We start from the raw sequence: 15,165 nt of genomic DNA, 5'->3' as shown, positions 1-15,165 counted from the left end.
GGGGTGCCATGAATCTGGCAGGGTCGATCCAGTATCTTGTCTAGATTGGATGGTCCATCTCTATTTGCCTTGAATGGCCTTTTCCGCTGACCTGGTTTGGAGCCGCTAAACCCAGCGTTAACCACCGTGTCTTGCGTTATTTCGTTATTATTGTGACGCTTGTGTTTATTGTGTCGTGGCTTGCCATTGCTGTCTCGGACTTCGGAAGTGCCCGAATCGCTGGTGCTGTTACTTCTACGAGCGAGCCACCTACCGTCTCCCGCGCAAAAGCGGGTCATTAGAGCGGTAAGGGCTGCCATGGATTTTGGTTTTTCTTGACCGAGGTGGCGGGCGAGCCACTCATCCCGGACGCTGTGTTTGAAGGCCGCGAGGGCTTCGGCGTCTGGACAATCGACAATTTGGTTCTTTTTGACTAAGAACCTAGTCCAGAGCTTCCTGGCTGACTCTCCGGGCTGCTGGATGATGTGACTTAAGTCATCGGCATCTGGCGGTCGGACATATGTGCCTTGGAAGTTATCACGAAAGGCGTCTTCCAGGTCTTCCCAGCTACCAACGGAGTTCTCGGGCAGACTGTTCAACCAGTACCGGGCTGGTCCTTTGAGTTTTAGTGGGAGGTATTTGATGGCATGGAGATCATTGCCGCGGGCCATATGAATGTGAAGAAGAAAATCCGTGATCCATACCGCGGGGTCTGTTGTCCCATCATATGATTCGATGTTTACGGGTTTGAACCCTTCTGGGAATTCGTGCTCCATTACCTCGTCAGTGAAGCAAAGGGGGTGTGTGGCGCCTCTGTATCGGGCCACGTCGCGACGTAGCTCGGATGGAGTCCGTCTGCGGTTCTCGGCCCGGGCGTGAGTATGATTGTTGCGTCCGGCTAGATAGCCGTTGTCTCGTGTCGGGGCGTGTCCCCGTGAACCATAGATCGATCTGTTCTAACATGCTCTACTGTCCAAGCCCTACCGCAGGTCGTAGGTATGTCCCCGAGCTGTTTTCTCTCTGCCTTTACGGTGAGGTGGGCCGGGCTGGTGTTCGGCTTGAGTTGCCGCTTTATCCCGACCATGTGGTGGTTGGTTAGCCGCATTGCGCGATGATGGTACGGGCTCCAGCGCCTCATCCTCGAACTGAGATAGCAATTTACGCTTCGGGTAACTTTTGGCCGGGCGCTTGAGGCCGTATTCCTCTGCTGCCAGGACATCAGTCCATCTATCATTGAGCAGATCTTGATCAGCTTGAAGCTGCTGTTGCTTCTTTTTCAGGCTCCTTGCAGTGGCTATTAGCCGGCGCTTAAAGCGCTCCTGCTCGAGAGGTTCCTCAGGCATGATAAAGTCCTCGTTGCCGAGGCTCACCTCCTCCTCGGAGAGCGGAAGATAATTACTATCCTCCGAGTCTTCGTGTATGGCATGTTCATCAGGGCTAACTTGCCCGTGTTCCCGTTCGTCCTGTTCGGAAGTTGCTTCAACGGGGTCTTCATTGTCTTCGGCACCGTCTGGAGTGTTATCTTCTCTTGTGCCCGTATTGCTATCTTTTTGTACGGCGTGATTTAGAGCGGCGCCGCTGATGTCGGCGTTTTGGCTGTATCTCGGGAGGTTTATCCTCGACTGGATCCTTCTGGTTGTCTCCATTGTTCTCTTTAGGTGTGTCCACCATGTATACGTCATACGAGGAAGTGGCCGTCCAACATCCGGTAAATGGCGGGTTTTGGGCCTCCTCTTCTCCGGCATCGTCGTCCATACCGTCGATGTCTTCGGAGCCGTAATCGAGCATGTCGGTTAGGTCCTCGACAGTGGGTATGAAGTGGGCGGTGGGTGGGAAACAAAATTCTCCGTCATCAGCCTCCAGTTCGAACCAGATATAATTCGACTGTGAGTCCCCCGCTAAGGAGAGTGTTTTTAATGAGTTTAGCACATCGCCTAAAGGCGAGTGCTGGAAGATGTCCGCGGAGCTGAATTCGACGATCGACGCCCGATCAAGCTCGTCGTGCGCGGACGCACATGCTTCGGAACCTGTAGCCAGAGACGTGTCCGAGGTTCCGGTAACACAGATCCCACCCGAGGTAGGGTCTGTGTGCGGCTCCGACGCCGCTGAATCTGCGGTCTCTATGGCGGGGTTGAGCCTCCCGTCCTCGGATGGCGTGATCTGCTCCGGATCTAGGGCCAGAGCAGTTGCAGGCGCTATCTCCTGGATATGATCTGATGACAGATTTAAGTCATGTTCATCGTGGTGACAGGGAGCGGCTGCCGCGGTCTCGAATCCGTCGAAGATCAAGTCTCCGCGGATGTCCGTGACGTAGTTCAACCTTCCGAATCTGACTTGATGGCCAGGGGCGTAGCTGTCGATCTACTCTAGATGGCCAAGTGAGTTGGCCTGCAGTGCGAAGCCACCGAATACGTAGATCTGTCCGGGGAGGAATACTTCTCCCTGAACAACATTGTTGTAGATGATTCACGGGGCCATCGAACCTCTTGACGATGACACAACGGAAACTCTCAATGAAAGTACCAATGTCGGTGTCAAAACTGGCAGATCTCGGGTAGGGGGCCCGAACCTGGGTAAACATCGTGTCCCCCGTCTCCTGTTACCATCGACCTTAAACGCATAGTTCGGGACCCCCTACCCGAGATCCGCCGGTTTTGACACCGACAAAGGGTGTTCGAGCTTTCGATGGCATGGGCGCTCAAAGAACCAGGTGAGACATTCCTTGTCGTGAGGCCATTTGTTGGCCTCCACCTTCCTAGCAGAGTTAGCCCCCCAACTTCGAGATACATTTTGGTCTTCAACACTTGTGATTATTTCTCCAGCCATGCATAACTTTTGATGGATCTCACACCGTGTCCACTTCACTAAAACCATGAAACAATGAGACAAAAGAGTCCACGGGCGAATAATTTAAAAAAGAAAAATGCTAAATAGAAACTATGTGGCAGAGCATGCATATGCTTTCGTGTGCTTGTTGTTGGCTTAACTTTTTTTATGGTTGCTCGGAGAATTCATTTTTTATTTTCTTTAAATTAGAACTCGTGCATGATTTTCATGTCTAGCGCTTTCCTTCAAAAGAATATCCGATGTAATGCAATTACAATGAAAAAATCATGAAAAACATGCTTGAAAGTTTTCCAAAATTATCAAGAAAACAGTACAACATGTTAAAAGGATGATGTTCTATCAACACTAATTATTCTTGAATTTATTTTTTCATATGCCGTAAATAAATTTATGCTTGTACTTGAAATTTTACATGTCTTCCCGCAAAATAAAAGAGAAGAAATTTTACATGTCTATAAAAAGCCATCTCTTCAACATACTGTATTTTTTGAGATTTTTTTCAAAAAAAAACTAAATATGGTTTCCCGGAAAAAACAAGAACAACTAAAAATAGTTCCATTGATCCATTCACCATAACTTTGGTTTGCATCGACAATTTCTCCTTCCACCACTGTGCTCTTTTCTTCGGCCTTCTTCCCGGCCAGATGGTCCAGATCAGGCCACGTTGTGCAGTGCACCCATAGCTAAATCCAGGTTTCTTCGGCCTTCACCGTCGCTGAATCAGCCCGCTTCCCGCATCTGCCGATCTCCCCCGCTCCCCACCTCCCCTTTCCATCGGGCCGTAGCCACCGCACCGCCCCCGATGGCCTCCTCCGCCGCCGGCGCCGGCAAGTCACTGATCCAGACATTCCGCAAATTCTTCAAGAAGCCGTGGGAGATCACCGGCCCGTGCTCCTCGCCCGAGTACCGCAGCGCGGTCCCGGGCGCGCTCGAGTACCGTCAAACCTGCCCGGCCACCCTTCGCGAGGACTCCCCCAGGGCCATCATCCCCACCTCCGACCCGGAGACCGTGTTCGACATCAAGTACTACCCGCGCGACTGCCGCCGCAACCGCCCGCCCGTCCGCCGCACTCTCCTCCGCAAGCCCGACCTCGAGCGCTACATGGCCGCCAAGCAGTTCGACCCCGCCAAGGACTTCCCTGTCCCCTACGTCAATTCTGCCGTCGAGGAGGACTACAGCGCCGTCGGCGGCGGCTACACCCAGTGATCCAGGTGAGGGCTGCTACCTTTAGATCTGGGGTTAGAGCTAGGGTTCCGTGTCATGCAGGCCTAATTGCAATCTTAATCTGAATCAGTGTGTGTCTGTTCTTTTATAGAATCAAATGTAGGCTCGGGGCGTCAGTACGTGTGCAATAGTTGATAACCCAACCTTGCTTTGTGAAATGAGATATTCTTTCTTGTTGCAACTCGTGAAATAGTTAGCTAATTATGATGGTTTGTTCAACAGTAATCCAACTTCATCACCATCCTTTTAGAGGGAAATGCATCATGCGGCATAAGTATATCATTGTGAGTTGCTAAGGCCGCGTTCGGCAGTCCACGCTCCTTCAAATCCTAGAATCTACGGAGCAGCTGTTAGCTCGCTCCAGGGATTATAACCCCAGCTCCGTCCGCTCTGGGAGCGGAGCGGAGGGACACCGAACGCGCCCTAAGTCTCTGGTTTTCAAGTGTATATCAAAGATATATTGGTTGCCTTGAACATTGTGATGTAAAATGAGGATGACATTTAAACGAGCTATGAGAACAACAAGTCCTGTCTTCCATTCCTTTGAGCCTACGGACGCTGCAAGAATCCAGTTCCAGCACCATCCTACCCTATTGTTTCAAAACAGCAGGCTTACGCTTTAAGGTTCATGTCGGGAACCGTTTGAACCACTCACAACTTCTTTCATGACAACATCTAATCAAAGCAAAAGAAAGGATGGCAGAAAGTTAGGAATAATCCAAACTACAAAGTTCATTTTGTACTGCAGGCGGTTCCATTTCTTTCTTGATCGGAGTTCTGGGTATGGGCTTATATGGTTCCAGTGAACCAGGATTAGATTTGGAATGATAAATTAATCAATCATACCCTGGGCTTCCCCCAAGGTGACACTGAAGGTTACCTCCTTTTGTGCGTCCCTCACCTCCATGAGGATGATCCACTGGATTCATTGCAAATATGGACGGGGAGCGGTCTCAAGTTTTTTGGGGTCCTCGAGATCGCATTTTAGGCCGAGTAGAGACGCTAGGGAGTCTCAAACAAATATGATGAACATTGACATGGCCAAGGCTCTAGGTTTTTTATATTTTGTTTATTGCATGCATTTCTTCCATGGTCCGTTGCTATATTATGTGTATGTACTTATTAATGTTGTCTGGAAGGAAGAATCATAATTTGTTTGTGTTGCGTGTAAGTTTTATTTATTTTGAGTAGGCTGTGTTTCAAGTTAGTTGGTTCATGCTAACTTCAGTAGATGTAATCTTTCACTCTAGAGTGCACAAATTTTGTTTTGAACTTTTGATTAGTTAGCTCTATACTTCACTTACATAAAGAGCTAGGATGTTTTGTTGTACATTTGGGAGAACTGGAATTAGCAGGACTCTCATCTTGTAACATGCCTAGAGGTAACAAATGAGACGACCTTGCAATATATGGAACTGGTTCTAACCAATTAATTGCTGGCTCAATCTTAATGCAACATGGATATGAGGTTTACACTTTTTTCAGTGGGATATCTAGCGGGCATTATAAATATAATTCTCTTTCAGTTTTGAATGTGGACAGTTCCAGGTACATTGTTGTACTGACCAAAAGTGTCTGATTGATTTTCTCTTAACATGTTTTTGTGTTTTTGAGTAAATCAACATGGATCGATAGGGTGTGTCAAAACAAAAAACATGGATTGATAGTTGGTACAGTAGCTTCTGATTTTTTGCAGTGGATCTGGAGATATGAACCATGATTAATTTTGATCAGTAACTGCCTATGCGATATTTTTGAAACCATGGCTAAAGATCTCCTGGCTAATTCATGCATATGAAGCACCTAAATACCAACCTTATTTTAATTGTGTTACACATCTGTGATACATCTGAGTTATTATTTTATAAAGGCACAACTGTGCAAGAGATGAAACAATCTGTCACAGATGAGATGCTTTCAGTATTTGAGTTTGACATGCTAGGTTTCAGAGGTTCAAGAGCCTTCTAATAGTTTCTATTTGGGTGTGCTGAAATTGACTGGAGATGAAGAAGTTACATGCTATGGTTATGAAGCCAGTTCAATTCTACACCAGCTATGTTATTGGGGTCAATAAATGGTTAAACTGACTAAGCTAATGTATTTACCACCAATTTTATCCTCTTTGGGACTAATGTGATCAATATGGCTACCAAGATGTTTGGTTGGCAAAAGTTGAGCTATGCTATTGCGTTGCTGAGGCAAGCAAAGTAGGCTGGTTAGGTCCAGAATTTATGCGGCAGATTCCAAAATGTTTAATCTACCGTAATAGCAGCTTTGCATGTATTTATTATGTCAGCGTGCTGATTTCCCTCAAACCAAGAAAATCTTTTTGAAGGTCAATAAATATGCTGAATACAGAGTAGGCAGTTTGTTTACTTTTGTGATTCAATGAATAATATATTTATCAATGTACACTGACACGCCTAGATGGCGTGTCGCATATGGGAAAGCGCTTAGACCTTTCCAAGTTCTCGTCACTACGATAATGTTCCTCCATGCAGAAATTTAAACCATTTTATTGAGGGTAAGTTTGGTTTGAGCCATTTGGCATTGTTCTTTCTCGTTGGCGTTTTAATTTTCTTTCCATAGTAGTCGTTAACAGTGACCTACATACTCTCCATATAGTGAAATTCTGCTTGGAAAAATATATTATTGCTAACTGCTCATTGTCATCGTGTTTGTTATCTTATTATAACTTATGTTCAGAATATCTAGTTCTTTCCTTGCTTGCCTTCTCATTTGCATTATCTGTGCCATATTCATTTAATGAGTTTCTTTCATGAATATCATCCTGCCAATGTCTGTCTTGTAGCATGCTTAATAATTGCATCAGGGCAACTGTTATCAGCATCTACTTTCAACCTGCCATACATTTTCACTGGCAGCATCTGCATTGTAGTACTACCCTGTTACTCACTTTATTGAGTGGTACAGGCTGTATGCCCGTAACTGGAATTGTACATGCTGGTCTTTTATCTAGATTTCCGGGTACCTTCTAGAGTTCGGGCCTTTGCCTATCTAAATCTATGATGAGAGAAGACACTTGCTACTAGCCACTAGCTAGAGTTTGGCCTTTGCTTATCTAAATCTATGACGAGAGAAGACACTTGCTCTAGCTACTAGCTATAGTTTGGGCCTTTGCCTATCTAACTCTAGACCTGAAGTTGAAGTCATGTCTAATTATTTCACTTCGTTTGCCAGGTCTTGTGGTCACGCTGCAGCCGAAGCTGCACTCACTTCATTTCCGCTCTTCCTTGGAAGTCCCTTCCTCTTTTGTTTCGGAGAAATTTTTCTGGTTGTAAAAGATGATGGTGGCAATAATATGGCTCTTGCGGAGTAAACCGGATGCACCTACCTTGTAAGTTGTGTTCCAAAGTCAGCCAGCCTAATGCTGATCTGTGGTTTAATGAAATTTATGAAAAACTCAAATCTTCTGCTGGAATCGGCACATGATCTACTTGAACTGCGTTTTGACAGACCAATGGAATGATTTCTTTGTACAATGTAGAACATGGTCTACACATGGCTTGGGGTTGTAACTCCCATTCGCATGTTGCAACCGCTGGTCCATCGAGGCTGTGTGCATGCGGTTTTACACACTTGGCTCACTGTGGCTGGGAACGCGCAATCTGCATCATCAGACCTGTGTATAAAAGAAATTAAAATCAAAATTAAAATCAAAATCACTGGCCAAGGTTGAATCCAACCAGAATTTAGATTGAAGCTACCGATTGTGACTGCCCTATAAATTTCTCAGTACGGATGTGTCCAATATAGACTTGCTTGGAGTTAGAATGCACACCAGCCGTCTGCTCTTTTGCTTTACCGCCAGCGTTACTACCTTTGATGGCGAATAACTGAGCATGCACAATGGTTTGCATGTTTCTTGTGCTTGTCTCTTTAGCTCTGCCGCATGCATGCCGTCTGATTTGCTGCTACCGATGAGATCAGAGACGGTCGAGCCTTTGAAGGATCTGGCGGGCAGGAAGCAGCAGCGTGACGTCGTGGTCTCGTAGGGATTGTCATGATGCATTCCTGGCTGCCACTAACGGTCAAAAGTCTGGCAAGATGGCCGGACAGGCGGTGGACCCTGGCTAACTTTGTCACGTTGTTTATGCAACAGTGCTCTTTAGTCCTTGCCCATGTGATTGTGATTGAGTACCAAGTCTTTTGTGCTAGATCTCCTGGTTTATGGAACGGGGGTCATGGTCACGGAGCGTTCGCTGGCTACAGGAAGAGTACCGAGTCGAGAGGAGCAGCTGTTGCGACGGCGCACCAAAACTTAGGTACTACCATACGCGAAGACTTGTGACGTGATTGGTTGCTAACATACACCCTAACCAAGCCCTGCACAGGAAGAAAATGGTCCATTTGGTTGACTGTGTTCATGGTTTGGCATGCATAGCATGAAACCTAAAAGTACCTTGGGGCCAGGCCCGTTGGAAACCGTTGAATCGATAATTTTCCACAACCAGGCCCGCGGGGTGCACGTGAACGGCGGCGGCTGCACGAGAGGAGCCACGCTCGAGATGTCGCGTTGTTTCTCGAAGCGCCGGCTTTAATTACCCTCACCACTCTCACACTATTACACCGGCAATGGTGATCAACGGAGCGGAGAACAACAAGGCGAGCACAGGCGTCCATCACCGACATCACCATTATCACCGGCAACACTTCAGCAATGGCGGTAAGCCCTATTTTGACCTCCTCGCTCACAATTTTCATATTCGATCCGCGTTTTACATTGGGTTGCACATTCGATGCACGTGCTAGGGGTATGATTGACCGTGGGGGTTCAATAGGGTTCATCAACACATCTTGATGAGTAGCAAGTAGCGATGGATTTTAGGGTTTCGATTGGGATTGAGTACAAAGGAATGGTGAATCGGGGTAAATCTTACACAGTAGCGCTAGATCCTAGCTGCGGCGACCCTGAAGGTGCTTGGAACGGCGGGGACTTGGGGCCTTGTAGTTGTCCTCATCCTCGCCTTCGTCTAGAACAATTGGCATAGTACTGTGACTTGGCTCTGGCGCCCTAACCACCACCTCCACCGCCTCTTCTTTCCTTTGGCTCTAGAATGATGACGGTCGGCGACACCGCGGCGGACAACTGGTCTTGACGAGTCCTGTACCCCTGTACTTGGCCCATCTTGCTCTCTGACCAGCATCGCCGGACTCGGCCTCATCCATAGCCCAGCGCAGTATGTCCACTGACATAGCGCATTTCTCTGGGTCAGGAATCAGCGTCTTCAACTCCTCTGTCGTCGCCTTCTTTACCACAACGTCTGCCTCCTATGCATGTCCTTGATGCTGGTGAAGTTAAAGCACACTTCCAAGGTGTTCTCAAACTTGGTGCGATCACCAAGCGAGCACCCAAGGAAGATAGCCCTCCAACCAATGCCCTAGGGGAAGGGGTTGGGGATGGAGTTCATGGCGACGGAGATATGGAAGAGGAGTGACAGTGAGAGACAACGAGGGTTAGTTGCGGTGGTGGGTAAGTAGTAGAGCCTTTGGGTGGGTAAATATAGGGGCTTTGGACGATAGGATTGAATGCTGATCAACCTTTGAACTTTGTGCTTTTCATAATGCAGATCGAGACAGAGAACACGAAGGGCAAGGAGGTGGTGCCGACCTTAGAGAAGTGCATGTAAATGGTGCCACCCTTAGACGATGACGTGGTGCTGGAGGAGCCCTCCAATGGCAAGCAGAAGAACTACGACCACTACCATGAGGAGGCAGGCCCAACTCACTTTTGCAAGGTGATCCTTGTCCCAGAGCTGGAGTGCCTGCCAAACAACCTGAGGTGCCTCGCCGTGCTTCAGGAGTTCGAACTGAAGAGGAACACCGACTACGTATGGAGGGTGACGGTCCGGCTGATGAACGGCAGGGTCACCCTAGATTAGGGTTGTGTCGCCTTCGCCGCTATCCACCAGATCAGGATTGGCTACATGTTTACCTTCAAGCTGCTGACTCCCGACACCCTGAAGATGATCGTCTTCAACGACGACGACATTGAAGTGGTGACCAGGTGCAAGAAGCACCACAACGCCTTCGTCGTGAACGTCTAGAGAGCTCTTCGTTGCCTGATTGCACATGTTCTGAGTTAAACTGGTTCCTGCTTGCTTGTTTGCTGGTAACCTCACCACCTTCGTGAGGAGGTTACCAGACAATATATGTTGCATGTAACCAAACAACCTGCCTTGTGCTTCGGCCTAAACAAGCCCGCAACCAAACAACCCGCCTTCTGTTTTGCCACAGCCAGGCTAAAGGGTATGCATGCGACCAAACAACACGCAGATGTTGGTTTTTAGTTTGTTTTTTCTCAATCAGGCCCAACTGGGACAAGCATGCAATGCAGGCAAAATAGATTCGAACAAACAAGCAGTCATGGCATTTGGTAGATCCATCCAGGGCTAGCAAGTCTCGGGCGCGTCCCAATCATCTTGTACGAGTACTTGCTAGCAATGTCCAGGAAGCGTGACAATGAAACATGGTCGAAAGAAAGAAGACAAGGGGGAGGAAGGGTCGACTAAGACAGTTACCAAGAAACACAGGAAATGTTTGCCAACGCCGTGCTCTTGCGTACTGATACTCCGGTAGCTGTCGACATGTCGACTGATTCTTGCCGGTCGCATCGGCATCAGCAGCGTACTTACAGTAACAGTTGCGCCACGCGATGCACAATTTGTACGCACGCGCAGCACTGCTCCCCTAGTTACAGTGAGAAAGTCGGTAATATGTGGTGTTCTGGCCAGAAAGAGACGTGCTTGTCCAGACCTGGGTCCGCGCCCGCAGGCCGTGTAACGGTGTGAGGTGTATATATGTGTGGCTTTTGCTCTGTGCGTGCCCCGCCCCGGTAGCTGCTTTGTGCGATTGTGCGTGCCTGCCGGTCAACCGGCCACGCCCCATGGATCTATGCACCTTTGGGAATAACCGCGCAAAGTGCGTGGCGACAAGCAGATGGAAACATGTTAGCAGCCGCGCGCGGGGCGGGGCCTTCCGTTGGTGGCGCGTTTGGATCGGTCTGCTCCGTGCATCGCTCTCTCCAGATGAGATCGCTGGCTTTCCTTTTTTATCCTCTTTTTGAGAAAAATGAGATCGCTGGCTGGCTGGCTGGCTGGCTATAGCTCCGCCCATCCATTCCAGTGGGCCGGAGACAGCATGCACAAAGGCGACGCGAGTATGCTACTATGTAGGACCGAGGATCAATGTCGCATGCAGCCACCTTTTGCTGTCCCGCGTGTTGTCGACGCCGACTGTTCGATCCTGGTGTCCCTAGCTCACTCAGAGCGAGGACTGCCGAGTAAGCTCTATATCCGCGACATGGATGAGGTGAGGAGTTCTTACCTCAAGACGAAAGATGTCTTCATTTTTCAAGTTACCATCCACAATCATGTAGATCACACATATTTTGGTTGTCCTAGCCAAAGCTAACAGATTTGAGCCTGATATGAATATAACCTTTGATATTGGCACCTTCTCTCGAAATGATCAAGATATTTCAGCGTGGAGAGGGCGGTTTGTGGTTGCAACTTCTTCAAGCCAAGTACTTGTGGGGCGCGCCCCTCTTGACATGCTCATGAGTAGCTGGGTCTTAGTTCTGGAAATCTATCCAGAAGATTAAGCACGAGATCCGGCTCGGCGCCACCTTTTCGGTTAGAAATGGGAATGATACTCAGTTCTGGCTCGATCGTTGGTTGGGTGAGGAGCCACTACGTGTCCGTTTTCCTAGTCTTTTTGCTATCTGTTCGGACCCATCTATCCTAGTCTCCGCGGCATGGGTAGAAGACCAGTGGAACATCGAGTTCCGCCGTGCATTTGGCCAGGAGGAGGCCCTGCAATGGGACAGATTGACGGCCGCCGTTCCGTCAGGGCTGTCACAGTCTCCTGACATGGTCTCTTGGAGTCTCTCTCCTTCGGGAGAATTCTCCGTTAGTTCGGCATATCATGCGCTTTGTCGCGCTCTGGCCATACAGTGGTTATCACCACTGTGGAAGCCCTCTGTGCCGCTTAAAATAAAAATATTCGTCTGTCAGCTGCTCCGAAACCGCTTGCCCACGGGGACCGAGGTCCTTAAGCGCAACGGTCCGGGCGATGGCTTGTGCCCCCTCTGTAGTGTTCCAGAGACGGGTACTCACACGCTGTTCTCCTGCTCCGCGGCGCGGGCTCTATGGAGCTTTATTCGGGAGGCACTCGGGCCTGAATGGGAGGCCGGAGACCTGGCTGAATTCCTGCAGTTCAGGGCGACCCAGATGGGTCGCAAGCGCCGCCTCTTTTGGTGTATCTTTGCGGCATTGACGTGGACCCTTTGGACTACTCGCGACAAAATGGTGATCGAGCGGATCTTCCCGCGACGGGCTTATGACTCGTTCTACAAATTTCTTGCATTTTTACAGCACTGGCACCCGCTTGCTAGACAATGGGATCGTGACCGGCTTGGAGAGATGTTGGATGCGCTAGTGGCAACGGCGCGACGTCTTTCTTCTCCTTAGGCGAGCTTCGGAGTTTGCCACTAGGTGGCCTTTTTTGTTTCTTCTTCGTTTCTTGGACGTGTTGTGCTGTGGCCCCAGCTGATTGTTCACTTCTATTGTTCCTGGTACTTGGTTGTATGGATGTTTGCTTTATTTATAAAGCGGGGCGTAAGCCTAGTTGGAGAGATAATCAATACATTTGGGCGGATTTGGACATGTTTCCAGTTCTTCTCTGTGTGAGTTCCTTAAACAAACTTGTTAAACAACCTTTATATTACTAAAAAATAGTTGCTATTCACCCCAAACTTATCTTGCTTATTTAAAATTGACAGCTTATTTTCTAGCTCCAAGAAAATACGAAAGACAGTAGACGACACATATTACACTGCTGGCACAATGCTTACTTGGGAGGAGGAGAGGTACATTGTCTCCTCTGTTAATGATATTGAGTCGTTTAAGGGCACTTACAAAGATGGTCCAAATGATGCATGATACCTGCCACTAGTCCACACCTTAAACAATACCAACATTCGTAGAAATGCATGGTATGATTATTTACTATTGTGCCACTACTCCATCTTTTTCTTACATTCTTCTTAAATAAACTACACGACTTACTATGTTACTATCATGTTCTTGAACACAAGCTCCCAAGATGTGCTGTGCCTGCGGTGATGGATGACCATGATGAGATGACAATTATTTGCCATGGCAAGACCAATTCAGGACGCACATACTTAGACTATAGCCCTACCATATGGACGCGTCCAAATTATTGGATGGTGGCGAATACTCAATGAGTGCAAGCTGGAAATTGGAGATCGGTGGATCTCTGTACTCCACGATGGAGATGCGGGGGTTTTCCTATTCTTCACATATATTCCCAGAGGAGAGGAATAGTGCGCTAGTAGTTTCCATGGTGGATACTAAGTAGTGGACATATTGCTGATCATGTTTTGAGATACTATGTATTGGCTATTGTTGTAAATATGCCCTAGAGGCAATACTATTTGTATTATTTGTTTCCAATTTATAGTTAATGTTTATATTCTATGCTATAACTGCATTGGTTCTTGAATATGCGATTCAGAGGAAAACTCATCAGCACATGTAGAAGCATAAACGGTAAAACCAGATTCCTAGTCTTGCCTCTAGGACTAGTTCAATTGCTAATTTGATGATTCTGTTTTCCTAATCATGGGCATATACCAGTAACATTTGAGAGCACGGTCTTGGTAGAACACTTGTGTTGAATTGACCCAAGTTGTTTATGATACTTCGAGATTATATCGCCTGCAGTCTTTAGTTCATAACACAGGAGTTAACATATGTATGATTCCTTAGACCATGATAGTATTGAGTCACTCCATACCGGACGTTGCACTTTGGGATTGTTCCAACATCATCCGTAACAGGGTGATCATACCAACAACTTATGAGTTCATCGAAAACGTATGACGAGGGACTAGATAACTCGAGACTGGGATTTGCTCCTCCGGCGGTGGAGAGATATTCTTAGGGCCTCTCTATGTGATGGCATCCATCTTCGTCTGGCCAGACAAAGCATGAATGGATCACGAGGATGCCGGAACACGAGAGCGAAACCGATAACGAGGAAGACCGGTATAGTGAGCATGTGTGTTGATATCACGGGGATACCGATTTATCTCACCTTGGGTTTTTTAACGTATCATGAAGAAAAAGAAACAACATATGATAACCGAAGGTTCACTAGAATATCATTCATGTAAGTATAGGGAACATTACGAATGTCCACTGTTCCGCTATTGATCATTGAAGGAAAGGTGTTTTCGTTCATGTCTATATTTTACCGAACCTGCAGGGTCCCACGCTTAAGGAATTATGATATATTGAGAGGAGTTATGAATATGAGAAAATATTACTGGAAAAGTTTCGAGAATAAAAGAAATTGTTTCGAGAGAAACTGAAAGCGTTTCGGAGTTACTGGAAGAGTTTCGGAGAAAATCGGATAATACCAAGTAATGACATATAGGCGAAAAATGTTTCCGGACCTAATATAAATAATAGAGGACTTAGATAATTATCTAGGAGTCCCTATAATTTATTTAGAATCAATGGGTTAAGAGAAATGTCAATTGGCCTATTAGTGAAAAGTTAATGGGCCCTAAGGCCCATATAGTGGAGGCGCACCCCTTAGACTTATTGGACAAGCTAGGGGGGGGGGGGTGAGGGAGTCCTGGACTAAGGGGTCCTCTGGCGTCCGGCCTGTTAGCCATGGGCCGGACTGATGGGCTGTGAAGATATGAAGACCGAAGACTCTCACCCATGTCCGGATAGGACTCTCCTTGGCGTGGAAGGCAAGCTTGGCGATCAAATATGAAGATTCCCTTCTCTGTAACCGACTTTGTACAACCCTAGTCCCCTTCGGTGTCTATATAAACCGGAGGGCCGGGTCCATAGAGGATAAGACTGATAGCCATAGTCATACAGGCTAGACTTTTAGGGTTTAGCCATTACGATCTCGTGGTAGATCAACTCTTGTAATACTCATATTCATCAAGATCAATCAAGTAGGAAGTAGGGTATTGCCTCCGTAGAGAGGGCCCGAACCTGGGTAAACATTGTGTCCCCCGTCTCCTGTTACCATTGACCTTAGACGCA

At 47.5% G+C, this 15,165-nt stretch overlaps 1 protein-coding gene across 1 annotated transcript; it reads left to right on the top strand.

Annotated features, from left to right (window-relative positions):
• Nucleotides 1-3,427: 3,427 nt before the first annotated feature.
• On the top strand, nt 3,428-7,480 carry LOC123079258 (uncharacterized). The gene is made up of 2 exons (XM_044501991.1): nt 3,428-4,038; nt 7,253-7,480. Exon 1 carries the CDS (start codon nt 3,629-3,631, stop codon nt 4,031-4,033), a length of 405 nt encoding a protein of 134 aa, XP_044357926.1. The 5' UTR covers nt 3,428-3,628; the 3' UTR covers nt 4,034-4,038; nt 7,253-7,480.
• The last annotated feature ends 7,685 nt before the right edge of the window (nt 7,481-15,165 follow it).

This window comes from Triticum aestivum, chromosome 3D (assembly GCF_018294505.1).
Source record: "Triticum aestivum cultivar Chinese Spring chromosome 3D, IWGSC CS RefSeq v2.1, whole genome shotgun sequence".
NCBI classification, from domain to species: Eukaryota; Viridiplantae; Streptophyta; class Magnoliopsida; order Poales; family Poaceae; genus Triticum; species Triticum aestivum.
This window is presented reverse-complemented; position numbering and strand designations above follow the sequence as displayed.

Excerpts from the sequence above, each read along its gene's own strand:
- LOC123079258 (XM_044501991.1), top strand. The coding sequence starts at position 3,629 with ATGGCCTCCTCCGCCGCCGGCGCCGGCAAGTCACTGATCCAGACATTC.